Genomic DNA, 16,185 nt, shown 5'->3' on the forward strand with positions numbered 1-16,185 from the left:
TAAGTAATCATGTTCTAAATAAACTACACAATATCTATACAATGTGGGTGGAATACGTAACACAATACAATTATTACGTACACAATAAACTGTTTCCACAAATCCACCTTTCCATACTTTATGCTTAAATCCCTTGACAAAGTTATCACCGAATGTTTGTATACTTTTAGCTTTTGGTAAATTTTCATTATATGAAAATAATTATTTCCTTATACTTTTACCTAAATCTCCAAGCAACAAATATACTGTAACCACTTTTCCACCTAGTTTACCCACTCACATGCCTTAAAATAATTTGCCTAACAACACGTTGCACAATGTTTTACCGATCGCTTTAATCACATCAACTGATTTAGACCGCTAATTGTTTCTGTGATACAGAAATGCAATATAATTTACTTAAATACAAAAACTGAAGCCAACTTACCAGTAGAACTCTTCTTTAAACCTGCTTTCCCTCGAGACCATCTTCTCACAAAGGTTGCATAGGTTCTGTGTCCCTCACCTTTAGCTAAACTTAAACCTTTGTTTGTTATTATGATAATTCACTCGGCGTACACACAAGCCTTTGTTACCAAACTTAGGGAACTTACAATACAATACTGACCAGTGGCTATGTTTTCATCCCCGATACAACATACACAGACAAACATGTTCCTATTATACCCATGCATTGACTGGACATGTGACAATAGCCATATTCCATTCTCCACTAATTTCATAGATGTATCTAGTTTAGTATGTGTTGGTAATTTGTATTCTTGAAGAGGAACAGACATTCCTGGGGTGTTAAGAAAAATGCTACAAGATCAATTAATAACTAAATGCAACAAATTAACCCAAAAAATATGCATGTATTATTTTTAAACAGAAAATGTTTATAATATTAACAAAACGAGTCTTTATCTACTCACTTTAACTAATGAAGACTCACTTTACATATGTGAAATCATGTGTAAAAGCCCTAACCTACTTTACAGCTAGAAATATATCCAGCTAGATTTTGAACCTTTTAAGAAAAATTGAATTTCATGACAATTACCTGAGAATAATATATCAACGCTTACGTAAGTGTGATAAGTAATTACCGTCCATTTCAATAACCTTCCTTTTTTCCGCTTGAATGGTAAATCTTGAGACGGTCGCGTTGTTAGGTAAGGAATGACACTACCATCATCAGCATCATAGGTTTTGGCATTGAAATAATTGCCATAACTAAAAAGTAAGGACAATTTTAGGTTGCTATTAATCTTGTTTATTATATATCTATATTTCTAGCCTAAATAATTTGTGAGATTGCTAGGCTTTATAGTGTAACACCATCTTTTAGTTGCTCCAAATATTTCTTGACAAATGTCCAAGCATATAGTATTTGGCAATGAATTGCATCATGATATATATTAGCATGAACAATTCATTACTTGATACAGTATATTGACAGAATTTAGTCTAGTTTATTCCATTCGGGGGGGGGGGGCTGTTTGTTGATGTTAATCTTAAGGAACATTAAATATGAATTTAACAGACACCCTGCAAAAAATACAACAGTCAATCAATGTTGTTGAAAATGCTGCGTCGCAAGACAGATATTTCTTATTGGATCAATTCAATTCAGGTACAGCAAAATATAAATACTGTCGCTCAAATCCTCCTCGTCCCTCCCCACCTCCCCCCCCCCCATCAATAAAAACCAAGTTTCTGTTTGAATACCAGTAACCATCATTTGATTTTCTAACATACTATACAGCGATACTGATGAGCATTAATGTCATTAATTTTTCTACATTGCTGTGGTAATATTTTTCTTGGAATTCCTTCAATGTTTTACATATGTTTTCAGATTTCAAAATGAATTACTATGAAGATGCCTGCAGCAATACTACTCTATACAACACATCTACTCAAGATGGGTCCCTGGAATGCTTGAAGGAAAACAGTCTCCTCTATGCCATTCTCATGTTTGGTACCCTTTGGCTGGGAGTGACTCTTTATAACTTCACAAAGAGGTATTAAAAACATTCATTTTGATCTCCACAAACTAAGTAAATGGCTAACTTTTTCAAACATGGCCCAAATAGGGTGAGTTGTGTGGTTTGTAGATCTCAGTCACTATATAGACCCTTTTAAAAATAATCATGAAAGAAATCATGAAAAAAAGGATCAGAATTGGCCTCCTCTTGAAAGTCAGCGTTGCTCGATTTGTGTGTTGTGTTATTAATGAGTCATATCTCAAAAGAGGCATGGTATTTGCTTGAAGGGTATTATAGCCTCACGGTCTGTAATTAAGCTGACATTAGTTGAAAGCATTTAATTGCCAGCCTGGAATGTGGGTCATTGAACAGCATGTTAAAGACGAAGGTGGAGGGGGAGGGAGGGGAGGTGTGTGGAGGTTTTCAAAATGAAAAGGAAATGAAAATCAAATACAGTAGGCCATGTAATAAGTTTTATGCTCTTTGCAGCAGATTTTGGTTGCTAGCCTTCCTACTTAACCCTTAAGACTTGTGGGTTATTAGAAGGGCTGAATTGGATATTTTCAGTAATACAGCTCCATAATCAGTAGTCAATGATAGTAGTATGATATCACACACATTCAAGTGGACACTTGAACCTTTTTGCTTTATACTTTGTCATGCAGAATCAGTCCTTCAGCATTTTCAGTTTATTTTATTTTCTTTATGCGCATCTTAAACACTGAAGGATGTTTCCCTATTTTGACATGAAAGTATGCCATGGGGTGAGAAGTTCACAAGAGTTTATATTAAATCTCTTGGCTAAATGATCCTGTTATGGGAGATTTAAGGGATGTGTCTCGCGCCTCGTACATCTCAAAATCCCCCAGCCTCTCTTGAGTTGAACATATCCTGTGAGGTGTTATTCCTCTGAGAAGATTAGAAAGTATTTTTTGCCTTCAGGAAGCAAATACAGAGCATTAAAACTGATTCACTGAAAAAGAAGAAGGAGAGATATAAAGAAAGCAAAATGGCAGAACTGTCTATCTGTATGATACATAGCAAATCTAGACGTGTGTATAATAGGCTCACTCTATATCATTGAACGAAGCTAGGTACTGAGTGATGGGGATTGGGTTGCAGCTATATTTATTGAAAGTATGAATTATAGATGAGATGTGAGAGTTCAGATTATTTTCTTTCATTACAATAAACATACCATTCTGAGGGTTATATAACAGACAAAAAAGAATATAAAGTGAAAGAAAAAGTATGGATGGTTGAAAATTAGAATTTGTTTTACAGTCATCCTGCATGTTTTGTTAATTGGTTGGGATTGAGACCCAATCTCAAATTAGTCCTGTTTTATCCTGTAATTAGTCTGTTTTATTCTGTAATCAGTCCTGTTTTATTCTCTAATTAATCCTGTTTTATTCTCAAATTAGTCCTGTTTTATTCTCTGATTAGTCCTGTTTTATTCTCTAATTAGTCCTGTTTTACATCTGACAACAGCTTTTGGAGCGTGTGATTTTCACCAAATCTACCAAGCGTTATTACAAAAAGAGGTAGCACTTTGACTTGATGACAATACGACACCACCATAGCTTTCATCATCAAATGAATGTTAGATATCTCTAGTAATTAAAGATTCCACTCAACTCCACAAGATCTGCTACATGGCTGTAATGATCACTCGCAAATTGCACTTGAAACCAGATATGTCAACACTTTCTTTTACCTATTCTTTGTATTTGTCACAAACTTTTGATTTGTGAAGCTACATGAGCCGAACGACAATGTTCTTAGGCAATTTTTGCAATGTTTTAAGCAATTTTAGTTTTTCATCAAACATTCACCAAAGTCAACTCCATCACTCACTGCTTGTCACAAAGTTTGGACAATTTTGTTTGTTTTGTTTGTTGGTCTTTTATAAAACTTGAACACTTTATTTTTGTGCTAGGTAGAATAACTGTCATTCTGATGATATTTATGGTAGAGATGACAAGTTGAAGATAGCTAGGTCTAAGTATTGAAGCTAGTGTGCATGGTTATAAGGCTTTCTAGTCACTTCGCCCAACAACCATTTTGCCCAACTGCCATTTCGCCCAACCAGCCTGGTCATTTCGCCCAACCAGCCTGGTCATTTCGCCCAACCAGCATGGTCATTTCGCCCAACCATCATAGTCATTTCGCCCAACCAGCATGGTCATTTCGCCCAACTGTGTTGGTCATTTCGCCCAACCTTATTTTTACTAATATTCAGTCAGAATAATATTACTTTTTCTATTCCACTAGTTCAATTTGATTTATTTTGGGTTAGGTTACTTCGTAATAGGTAATTAAAAAAGTGAGGTCCGCTCGATATCGATCGGAGTCTGAGCAGTTATTTCGGGTATAATGGGAGGATTACACTACTTTAGGCGTTTACGCATACAATGGGAGTTATATTATTATACAAACACAGGGGAATCGGTCTTCATAAAAACCTATCAAACCTAACCCCTAAAATACTGATCCATCCTACTGACTAACAATTCCCGAACGTTTCCTTATTAAATTGAAAAAAAATATATAAAACCCGTCCGTAATATTGAATTACTATATTTAATCAAAGTAACCACTTTATCAATGTAACCACATATGTAATCATATATGTAATCAATTTAACCACGACTTCAAGTTTCCTTAATACTCGGTTCGTATCCCGTAACGTTAACAATTCCCGAACGTTTACTATATCAAACCTATCAAACCTAACCCCTAAAACACTGATCCATCCTCAAGATTCCTTAATATTCGGTTCGTATCCTGTAACGTTAAAAATTCCCGAACGTTTCCTTACTAAAGTTATACAAAGTAAAGGACTTCAAGTTTCCTTAATATTCCTTAATATTCGAACGTTTACTATCAAACCTAACCTCTAACACACTGATCAGTCCTCAAGTTTCCTTAATATTCGGTTTGTATCCTGTACGTTAAAAATTCCCGAACGTTTCCTTACTAAAGTTATACAAAGTAAAGGACTTCAAGTTTCCTTAATATTCCTTAATATTCGAACGTTTACTATCAAACCTAACCCCTAACACACTGATCAATCCTCAAGTTTCCTTAATATTCGGTTCGTATCCTGTAACGTTAACAATTCCCGAACGTTTCCTTTTGAAATATCATATTTAATCAAGGTTGGGCGAAATGACCAGACTGGTTGGGCGAAATGACCAGGCTGGTTGGGCGAAATGACCAGGCTGGTTGGGCGAAATGACCAGGCTGGTTGGGCGAAATGACCAGGCTGGTTGGGCGAAATGGTAAGGTTGGGCGAAATGGCAGTTGGGCGAAATGGTTGTTGGGCGAAGTGTCCTGCTTCCGTTATAAGTACATTGTTGCACCGTTCATTGCTGAACTAAAATAAAGTGTTAAATTTATTGAGATGGTCAAACTGATATTACTTGGATTGAATGGTTATGAGGTGCAAGCTTATCTTAGAAGCAGGAAAAAGAGAATTTCTATCGCTCAAACTGATACTGTGAGTTTATTGCGATTTGCTTTGCGTAATTTTTTACCTATTGGGACTTTCATACTAATGATTTGTGATAGCTAGGTGATTTCATGCTTTTAAACTTGTTTTTCAATTATATAGTTGACTCAGGGCTAGTTTATGTCAGTAAATGAATCATGTTGCTCTAAGTGCATGTTTGCATGTAACATACAGTCCTGACTATAGACAAAAATTTCTATTGAAAATAGAAAAAAAGCTTTCTGATCTCAAATAATCACAATTTGGGTGTTCAATTATTTTTGGGTAGTTACTTTTTTCTTATAATTTTGTTAGCTCTCAAAGTAATGATAGATGACAGAGAAAAATATGGATTGGTTGCTATCTTCTTTAATATGTCAAAGAGAAGCAACACACTTAATACAGCCACAAATGAATAGAGTATGACATTTTTGCCAATGATATAAACAAGAACTATATAGTAGAGAGGCTTGGATGGCCAACATTTCCCTTCCATGTGAATACCATGATCACTTTCAGTCACAAGATAAATTTGACTGATACAGGATGGGTAGAATCTAATTACATGGTGTTCCTTGCGGAGTATTGAGAGTGACATTTCTCAGTGACTGATGAACAGCAGGACTCATAAAAGGAGTAGCCGACTCAAGAAGGCTCGATCATAGACCCTTGTTCGTCACTCTCTATTGATTCAAATATCTCTAAATGAATATTGATGCTGAATTTAACATCCTTCTACATAATACTGTTTGTAAGAGTGATGATCAGGTGATGTTTTATTGCACACTTCATCTTGCAGTTAAGAGAAACTGGTGTATGATTCATAATTCTGGCCGGGCTATTCCAAGTAGTAGAGGGTGAGATGAGGTGGGGTGGGGTAGGATAGGATGGGATAGGGTGGGAAGGGGAGGGGAAGGATTCTGTAGTGGGTAGGGTAAAGTGATATATGCAACAAAATTTCTTTCTAATATATGCAGGGTTACAGAGTGTTTCATAGGAGCCGTTGTTCCACAATGATGGGGTCATTGTGGAACAAATCTATAAACACTTCATTTTTGCATTGCTAAATACATTATGATTAACAATAATACTTCAAAAGTTCAGCGGTGGGCAACATATTGTAAAGTAGTTAGATCATTCATGTTTTCTTCACTTCTTTCATGTATTCAGTGCCATCCTGAAATACAACACCTCATTGATTTGGCAAATATAGCTCAGGATTCTAACAACTTCTGACAAAAGCCCGACTAGAAAGTGTTATTTGAAAAGTATTTCATCCTTCATCATCGTTGAATAGTAAAGCTGATCTTTGAAAATGCAACCCAAAATGACGCTAATGCAAACACCCATTCTTTCCTGAAAATTTACCGACTGTTGCTTGCTGTTTAATTCCTCTTCCTTACAGTGACAAACTAAATTTGGTAGAAAAACATACTTAAAGTAATCTAACTATAAATGGTTTATTAGGGAGAAAAATCAGTAAGGCAAAGATAGTCTGACAAGGTGAAAAATCACTTTGTCCCTAGCTATATAGGTATAATGTTTTCATTAATGCCCAATCATATTTTCATTTATGCAAACATGCTTCATAATAATCTATTTTTTATTCTATTTTACACTATAGTCCATTCCTGGATGTCAGCAAGAGAGAGGCGTTAGCGGACTACTCATTACCGGTGGCTGTGCTCACTATGTCTTTTGTTGGTTCTTTCATTTTCAGGGATATTCAATGTAAGTGTAAACCTAATTACCCTTACCTTTTAATGAGAGGGGGGGGAGGGAGTACATGCGTGGCTCTGGATGTAACACTACATGATATACAACAACAGAGGGGGGGGGGGGGGGAAGCGAGGCTGAAAATATAAGGTTACACTTCACAATAATTGCAGAAATTGAGGGAAGTTTGATGTCTGGCAATCTGCATCTATTTAAGGATCGACATCATGAACGGTGAAAGAGCTTGGAAGGTTCGTCCAGTGTCGTCAGATTTTGGAGTTGGGAATTAAGAGGAGATGCTTTGTCCGTACTCAACATTCTAGGGATTAATTAGCAAATGCAATTATTTTTTTCCAGTTATTTATGGACGGTGACAATTTTTTTTTAACACAGAGACTCCTTTAATCATGGGTTACACTTTCTGGAATATTCATGACACACTCTGCTTTGGTTGTTGGAGTATGAAAAGAGACTAAATATTTGATGATCTCTTCACATTTATCTATTGGAAAAAATAGTCAGTTAATTTCCATTGTTCAAATTTGTAAATGTAGTAAAAACAGTTCCATTCCTTCTTACAGTAAGTATGAGTCACAGTAGAATCTTCATGCATGATGCTCACATTAATATATTCTTTGAAGGACTTTGTATATATTTCATGGTTGTTTTATGCTAATCACTCGTTAGATGTGACTCAGGGATGTAAGTCTTCCGTATTTTTACGGAAATCCGTTTTTTTTTTAATTCCAATAAAGTTCCACAAAATTGTTCGAATATCAAAGACACAATGCGGCAAAAATGCCTGGCCTGTTGCAGCAAGCTAACTTCAACTTTCACTCATCGATCAATCAAAATACCATTCCTGTTTCGCATCATCGCATTGCACTGTACAACATTGTGCCATGTGAATATCGTTGCGTACGTGCGAACTTCAAATCGCCATAGCTCATTTCTGTCGTTGAAAAACCTTGCCTAATTCACGTTGATTGGACTGCTAATTAATATCTTCGTAACTGCTGGTGCACGACATAACTTTCGGAATTAACGCTTGTGATATTTGTGAGCGGCGGAAATCTACGGGATACGCATATGAAAGTCGATATTTGTGATCGCATTCGAATTTTTTATTCCGTAGTTTGCTGCGACGTATTCGTAACTTTGAGCTAGCCTAACATAACGATAGTGTGTAAGTAGTAAGAACTAGGGGTAAGATGTGTTAGCGCTAATACTTCTGAGCTAGCCTAACATAACGATAGTGTGTAAGTAGTCAGAGCTAGGAGTAGGATGTGTTAGGACGGCATTCACCCGGGGTCTCCGAATAGTTTTCCGGTTTTTTTTTTTGGCTGCACTTACATCCCTGGTGACTATTAAGCAACCCTTTGAATAGCCATATCACATTTTCTAGACTGGTTTTCTTTACAGTGTACTAACATGTCCTGTCATACAAATACCCTTGCACACAAAATCTGTATCGTTAGTTTATAGTTACTTTTGTTGAATCAATGACTTAGATCAGTGGTAAATATATTTACAACCTGAATGAAGCTTCTGTCACCTTTCAAATTGAACATCCAATGCTAAGTCATGCAGCTAGTGGTACATCACTTTGAGTCATAGAAGATACAGCTGATTAGCTTGGGACTCCTACTAAGCTTAAACAAATGATTGAGGTATACGTCAGTACTGCCAGTAAACTGGTTTGATGTTGATGCCTAATTACCAGTTGAAAGCATCTCTTTTTTTTGGGGGGGGGGAGGGGCCAAGAAGAAGTTCAACAAGGTATCCCATCTTAATAAATCCATGAAAGAATAATGGTAAGATTTCATTCATAAGACTTTATCAAGCTAACCTAACCATAACTTTATTTACCTTTCTTTTTTTTTCAAACAGTGACAAAATTTAAGTACAAACAGCAAAATCTGTTTGACTTTTCGGAACTGAAGCAAGTTGACATTCCGATGATTTTCATGGCAATGGGGCTTGGCTTCTGCCTGTCACTGCTATTCTTCATAGATCAGAATATATCCAGTGCTATGGTGAACAGGCCAGCCAATAAGTAAGTCTATAATTCTCTCAGTGCAGAGTAAATCCCCCTTATTTCATCCTATCTGCTAGTATAACCCTTTCCCCCCCCCCCAACTGCCACCACCCCCACTAAGTAAATATTGAAACGTTCCATCTTCCCTGCTATTGTTTCAGGCCTGATGTAAACAGGGTTACTGAGGGGCTCAGAGGTGAATTCAAGATGAGAAAACAGTGTATAGATGTGAACTAAAACATATCCCTTTACCGCAAGCTTTAGCATATACTTGCGAGTTGCTTTGGTTTGCCAGAGAGATCACACACAAAAGAGAAGTTTGGGTTAATTTCTACTCATGAAGCAGACTTTAAACAGCTCTGCCATGTTTGCACAACAATTATTATGATAGACAGTCCTCTGAATTATCAGCTCTGTCAATTGTAGAATGGACCCAGAGGCAAGACAGATACAATCTAACTCTATATCAGCTGCTTAAATGTAAATAAGAAAACAGATTTAGTGAGGGACCCTCTCCCTGTCTCTGTAGATCAAAATGAATCAAAGAGTAAGTTTCCTGTGAGTAATGTCTCCCTTCTAATCTTGAGGCACCTGATGAAGCTTCTCATCGATCGAGACAGTCGGGAGCGATGAAGTATGTGAACAGTTTCATGTGTAGCCTATAGTTACTTCAACATTTCTTGAATAAAGCCGATGGGTAATCGGAAAAGAAGGTTGTTAATGACTTCTGTATCTTAAATGTATATCTAAAAGTTTAGGAACCCCCAGGTAGTCACCGGGCCATACATTCAAATAGAAGAGGAGCTTGGATGGATATCTGTTTAAATAAAAAGCCTTCTCTTCATTTGAAGATATCCTAGAATCCCATTCAACATCACCATACACACTGCAGACCCATTAGTATCCCTACCAGCTTAATACCAAGATTATGAACATTACCTGTAATTTCATCATAACTGACAAGATTTGAAGAAAGAATAAACATGTAATACATTATTGGATAACATATATTTTTAATTTAATTTGATTTATTTTGTTATATATTATTTTATGTATATATTATATGTTATATATATATTATATAGTATATATTATATGTTATATATTATATGTATATATTATTTTATGGTATGAAATACAGGCTTTGGATCTAGTTTCTTCATCTTATATCATAAATTATTATTTTCTCATTCACAGGCTCAAGAAGGGGGCAGCATACCACCTGGATCTCTTTGTAGTTGCACTCATCAATGGCTTCTTGTCCATCTTTGGTCTTCCATGGGTCCATGCGGCTCTACCCCACTCTCCACTCCATGTTAGAGCTCTTGCTGATGTGGAGGAAAGAGTTGACCAGGGACATGTCAATCACATGTAAATCCTTCAATATTTCATTATTCCATTGCCTACAACAAAATTTCGATTTCAGTTGGATAACTGGCAGCATTTTTGCTTTGTCACTTGTAGTTTGCCCATCTGAAAATAGTTAATTAGTTTGGGTTTAATAGTGTGTGGCCATCAATATGAAACCATGAATAAATTTCACCATTACATGAGATGTTCATGGAAGCTCTCCTGGAAAGATCTTTGGACACATTCCATGATAAGCACTATACCTGATATAATAAATATAGTTTAATAATTCTGATCAATGCGATAACGCTCATATTGGTTGGGGGAGGGGGTAAGTTAGTAAAACGTACATTCTGAGTACTGTAACTGAGTTCCATTGAATATGCAGATGAAATATCACGTAATTGCCTCAATGTATATTTGCTTTACACCCACACAAATGTATTATGTAGTTTCACATTGTCGATATTAATTGTAACAGAACTTTTTTTCCCTTTTCTCATTTGATTAAAACTTGGGAGTGAGGACACTAACGCACATGCTAGCACATACTTTCTGTGTTGTAAAATGGCTGGATTCATGGTTCCATCCAGGAGAACTAGACTTAAAGTGTATGGATGTTTGTAATTTCTTCAGTAGATCTCACCTCACTGTCATTTTTTCCCACTATTTCTTGCAGAATTGTTAGGGTACGGGAAACAAGACTTTGCGCCTTAATAGCTCACATCATGATAGGTCTGTCCCTCTTGATGTTACCCTCTCCATTGCAGCTCATCCCCACACCGGTGCTGTACGGCTTGTTCCTCTACGTAGGATACACCTCGCTAGACGGAAATCAACTCTTTGAGAGGGTTGTCTTGCTAATAACTGAACAGGTAGGTGCAACTGTCAACATCACCTTACAATGTCCCACCCTAACTCAACCCCACTCCCTTGCCTCATCGCTAAAACCATAGAGAAGTTTGGTAAAAAACAGAAATGTATACCATTTGCCTACAATGGCATGTTATGCAACAGTTAGTTTGGTGCAGCTCTGCCACATGTTGGAATTGGTAATTCTTAGCTTTCGGAAGTAAGAAGACATCCTGAAAAGGTTCTTCTTATCAACTTCAAAGTACAGACTATACCAGTTGGCCTTGCACTTGCTGCATTAGTAGTGTTTATCAATATTTCTTCCTGACTAGGTGCGTGCATAATAAGAATTTCCTGTGCATTATATTCAGAATTATGAGCAGAAATTCACAGGAGCTAATGTAAACCAGAGCAAAAAAAACAGACAGGACTTTATATAGAACTGGGAGTTCTTGTGCATGATCATCCTGTTATTCCAATAACATTAAGAGCTTTATCAATATAGTGTAGGAGATCAAGGGGCAATATCTTTTTACCCCCCCCTTGTCCCACTCCCCCCTCCAAAAAAGAGCAATGAATGATGTTCATGGAAAACCTTTGTACAATCCATTTCCTTCCTCAGAGGAAGTATTTTTGTCCCTTTTCATATAATGTGCAGCATATATTTTGAAATTGCGAAAACTGGGTTTGTTTTTATTTTCACTACACCATACTTGCCCTTTGTCATCTTATTACTACAATAAGAGAACAAATAAAGCTAATATCTGTAAACATGCAGTCAAATAGTCCTGACTTGACCGTGGTGATGTTCATTATTGTGTGACCATTATTAAGCCTTTTTTTTTAGCATACCCTGGACTTTATGCAGGTTTCCTTTTCTATGTACAGAGGTTTCTGAGATTATTCTGCTTGAGGAAAGCAGCAGATAGGGTAAGAAGAGAGACCACATCACACACCTGCCTCATGTGGCATGAAATCAACCTGTTAATACCCAATTTCTCTTCTCCCATCCCCCTCCCCTCCCCCTCCCCCCCTAAAAAAAAAAGAAATTCTCTCTGCCATGAAATTAAACGATTGTGTTAATCCTTGACAACCTGAGCTGTCATGCATTAAAACTCTCCGCACGGCTTTGATCATGCCATTACCCCTTCACTTAACAACAACTAGCTGTGAACATGATAAAGAGGATGGGAGAATTAATATGCACCAACCTGGTATAAGCAAGCTTTGTTTACTCAATTTTTTGTTCATCAAAGAATTTTTTAAAAAAGCCAGAAGTTGCCTGCACAATTCAAGCACCGTTTCAAATAACTTTCTGAGAACTACTCTCGTGGACGATTTGGGTTAATTACATTTAGGAAAAAATGAATTTCAATGCTGAAACCATGGAAAACTAGAAAACCTTTACCCAGAGAACATGCATCAAATCATGATACTCTGATACAAGTATACAACGTCTCTTATAGTTAAACCAGCTGCTAACCCCTTATAAATGGAAAAGCAACTCAGCTATTATCTAGACATTGTGTGAGTATTATGATGAGCTAAACTATCAAACAGTCAAAGGAAATCTTAAGTTTGAAAATATGTTTTATTGCATGCATGTTGTATGTTTTTAATGTTAGTGTCCTCAAAAGCAGATCTGCTATAAACAGGGGACCCTAATTAAATGATCCAGCTACCTGCATCCAAATTTGTTTCTTAATTTAAAATTTGTACTCAAACCTGGAGATATGGGGCGTGGGAGATCCATAATATATTACAAGGTTTGGGAGTTGTGCACATTTCGTAAGCCCATCAATTCGTTTCCAGCAGTTCTTGAATAATGTGGTGTATTAGGCAATATTGGTCTATTTATATGGTGAACCAAGTATGACCAGAATAACCAGGAATATGGTAGAGACAGTAAGGTCAGGGAAAGAGGAATGCATGGAGGAAACTTCATCTACGGACCATTCATTACAGTAGGGGCAACCAACCTATGGTCCACCTGTAGGCTAATGCCTATTGCAATTATCATTATATCCCTTTCTGTTCTCACACTTATCTCATAGTAACATGGCTACTGTATGTTGACCACATATATCTGTATCATTGTAGGATAAGAAGAACCTTTCAACAAGTTGATTTCATCGCAAAATGAAAAGAATAAAAATAAAAGATTCCCCACCATTCGCTGTTGTCATATAGTCCTTGTGTACACAATAATGTGTGCTTTGCGTGTAGTATCTCTTAGTGTTCTTTCACATTACGTGTAAAATCATGCCATTTTTCTCCATGTGCATATGGGTCATATATTTTCTGTTCAATTTAAGATAAGTAAAACAACACATGCCATGATCTCTATTCATCAGTTAAACCTCAGAGGTTTGTACATACCAAGACTTGAGGAGTTTGTATTGTTCTAAATGGAGAAAATAAATTGTTATTGTTCGAAAGGGGGAAAATTAATTGTTATTGTGCTAAATGGAAAAATTAATTGTTATTGTTATGCAGGTGAAGTAAGAGAGCTAGCTAGATTATCATGCAGTTAAAATTTATTCTTCTGTTTGTACTCATTAGTTTTTATAGATAGAAGTAAAAGTAATAGACAGCCAGAATAAAAAATGTTTCAAGTGTGTGAAGGGGGAGGGGGAGCTAGGGAGGTGGTTGGCACTTTTGATTCATGCATAAGGTACTTTTCAGGTTTTTCCTCAAAATTGGAGGGTGTCCCCTTAGTATACCCTCATGTAATTGTACAATCTCAGATGAAATATAATTTACAGCAATTTGTCACTATATAGTCAATGGTTTAAAAACATGTAGGCCTACTACGAGGTCCAATATAGTAGTGTCATATGCTACACACATTAATTGAGCCCTCTTCTACCTAGTAAGACATCCAACAACATTATTTGTATGTTGCATTATTATGGAAATTTGGATCCCAATGACATCAAAAGGGAAATGTCCCACCCCCCACGACTCATCTTAACATGCAGTAAATTATTTCTGTTGTCCTTCGATGATAATGTTTTTCCAAATGTTGCAATATAGAATTTCCATTTCTTCTTATTTTACAGTTAGAAATTTAATCAAACCCAAATTTTCAATTGTTGGTAATTAATAAGTAATGAACTGTTCCTGTTGTTTTCATATTCAAATATGTAAACATCATGAACATGGATGAAAGGTTGACAAAGCACCCTTGCTTTGAAAATTGATTGTTAACAGTGATTGTATGTGATGACAGATTGCCTTCCTTTAGACAGAATTGAGAACAAGACAAGTCCAGGATATTCTACATTAATTGGATTCTGATTGTTCAGTCATGTAAGCGTAGCCATAAAATACAACTCTTTCTTTGTTGTTTCAATACTAATATGAAGTGTACTTCTCTTCAAATTGGTTTTCTATTTTATAAGGTAGAAAATACAGTTTAAATTTCAAACTGTTGCAATAATAAAAACTACTCAATTCTTTGCAACAGTTAGTCATCCTTCAAGCTGACACATTATCTCTAGAGATATCAAACACTTATATTTGTAGATTGAAATGGAAAAAGTAAACATGCAGGATATATTCATGATATTTACCCATTTTCCTTTGTTTTTGGAGTTAATGGAAATGTCATTTAAACTTATGAAAATCCTCTCGCAACACTTAATGTCATAATCTGCAATTTGACATCTATTGATTGGCATGCTACTCTTATTTAGATGGTCTCAATCCTACTGCCTGGTTGCCCAATGCAAATGTTGGTTCAAGCATGCAAATTTAAGGTCCGCTGAACAGTGGAAAGGGTATTGGGCTGGTTGAGTGATTTTATGATTGAAAGGAAATTTCTTTTTTCTTCTTCCTCTTACAGGCAGCTTATCCTCCCAACCATTACGTTCGACGGGTACCTCAACGTAAGATGCATGTCTTCACCACCCTGCAGGTCATTCAACTGGCAATCCTCTGTGGATTCGGTTTCTCTCCGTGGCCGTACCTGAAGATGGTCTTTCCAGTCCTTCTCTTGACGTTCATACCAGTCAGGTGAGTCCTGGTCTCGCAGAAATACACCCAGTGGTGGGGGGGGGGGTGGGGGTCATTCCATTAATATGCTGGGACCCAACTTTATGACACCCAGATGTAACCAAGTAATGACTTAACCTGTGCTATAATTACTCAGAAGTTACTGATTCACAGTGTGATGGTGGATTGAATTGCAAGTTGGAGCCCTAATTTATGGAATGACCCTTAGGGCTTCCAGTTTGTTAATATGGTTTTTTGACCTTTACAGTAGGTAGCTGGGTTGCTTTTGTATATGCAATGTAAAACACATGCTTTTAAAAATAAAAAAGGTACTGTTGCAAACAGCTTAGGGAGGGAGGGAGGGGTATATCTCAACCTGATGACATTATTTGAAATCATATATTATGTTTAATAAAATTGATTGAAGGAATGCAATGGGAAAGGGAAGAGGTGTGTCTCAATTGTAACCATAATTTGAAAATTGTTCAGTATGTTAAATAGCCTTACAATTGATTGCCACAATAAACAGCTGTTAGGGAAGGGGATATCATGATTGTGATCCTATTTTGAATATTAGTTAGTATGTTCAGAGAAATCGATTGCTGGAACAAAAGTACAACAACAGCAGTGAAAGGCTCTGTCACGGGTGATCTTTGTTTACCGGAGAATGAGAAAAGACAGTTACAGGTTGTTTTGAAACTACAATAACAAAAAGTTCTCTTATCCTCCATCAACCATAAATAATTCTTGCTCTCTTTCTTAAATTGCAG

At 36.5% G+C, this 16,185-nt stretch overlaps 1 protein-coding gene across 9 annotated transcripts in view; it reads left to right on the forward strand.

Annotated features, from left to right (window-relative positions):
- The window catches only part of LOC139981342 (solute carrier family 4 member 11-like), a 196,503-nt gene that overhangs the window by 175,972 nt on the left and 4,346 nt on the right, over positions 1-16,185 (forward strand). For all 9 annotated transcript variants that reach the window (XM_071993710.1, XM_071993683.1, XM_071993720.1 and 6 more), the window contains 6 exons: positions 1,841-2,006; positions 7,088-7,194; positions 9,070-9,235; positions 10,415-10,588; positions 11,247-11,442; positions 15,267-15,436. In XM_071993710.1, the coding sequence (XP_071849811.1) occupies positions 1,841-2,006; positions 7,088-7,194; positions 9,070-9,235; positions 10,415-10,588; positions 11,247-11,442; positions 15,267-15,436 (979 nt within the window). The remainder of the gene's footprint in view (positions 1-1,840; positions 2,007-7,087; positions 7,195-9,069; positions 9,236-10,414; positions 10,589-11,246; positions 11,443-15,266; positions 15,437-16,185) is intronic.

Source organism: Apostichopus japonicus, chromosome 2, assembly GCF_037975245.1.
Source record: "Apostichopus japonicus isolate 1M-3 chromosome 2, ASM3797524v1, whole genome shotgun sequence".
Taxonomy (NCBI): Eukaryota; Metazoa; Echinodermata; class Holothuroidea; order Aspidochirotida; family Stichopodidae; genus Apostichopus; species Apostichopus japonicus.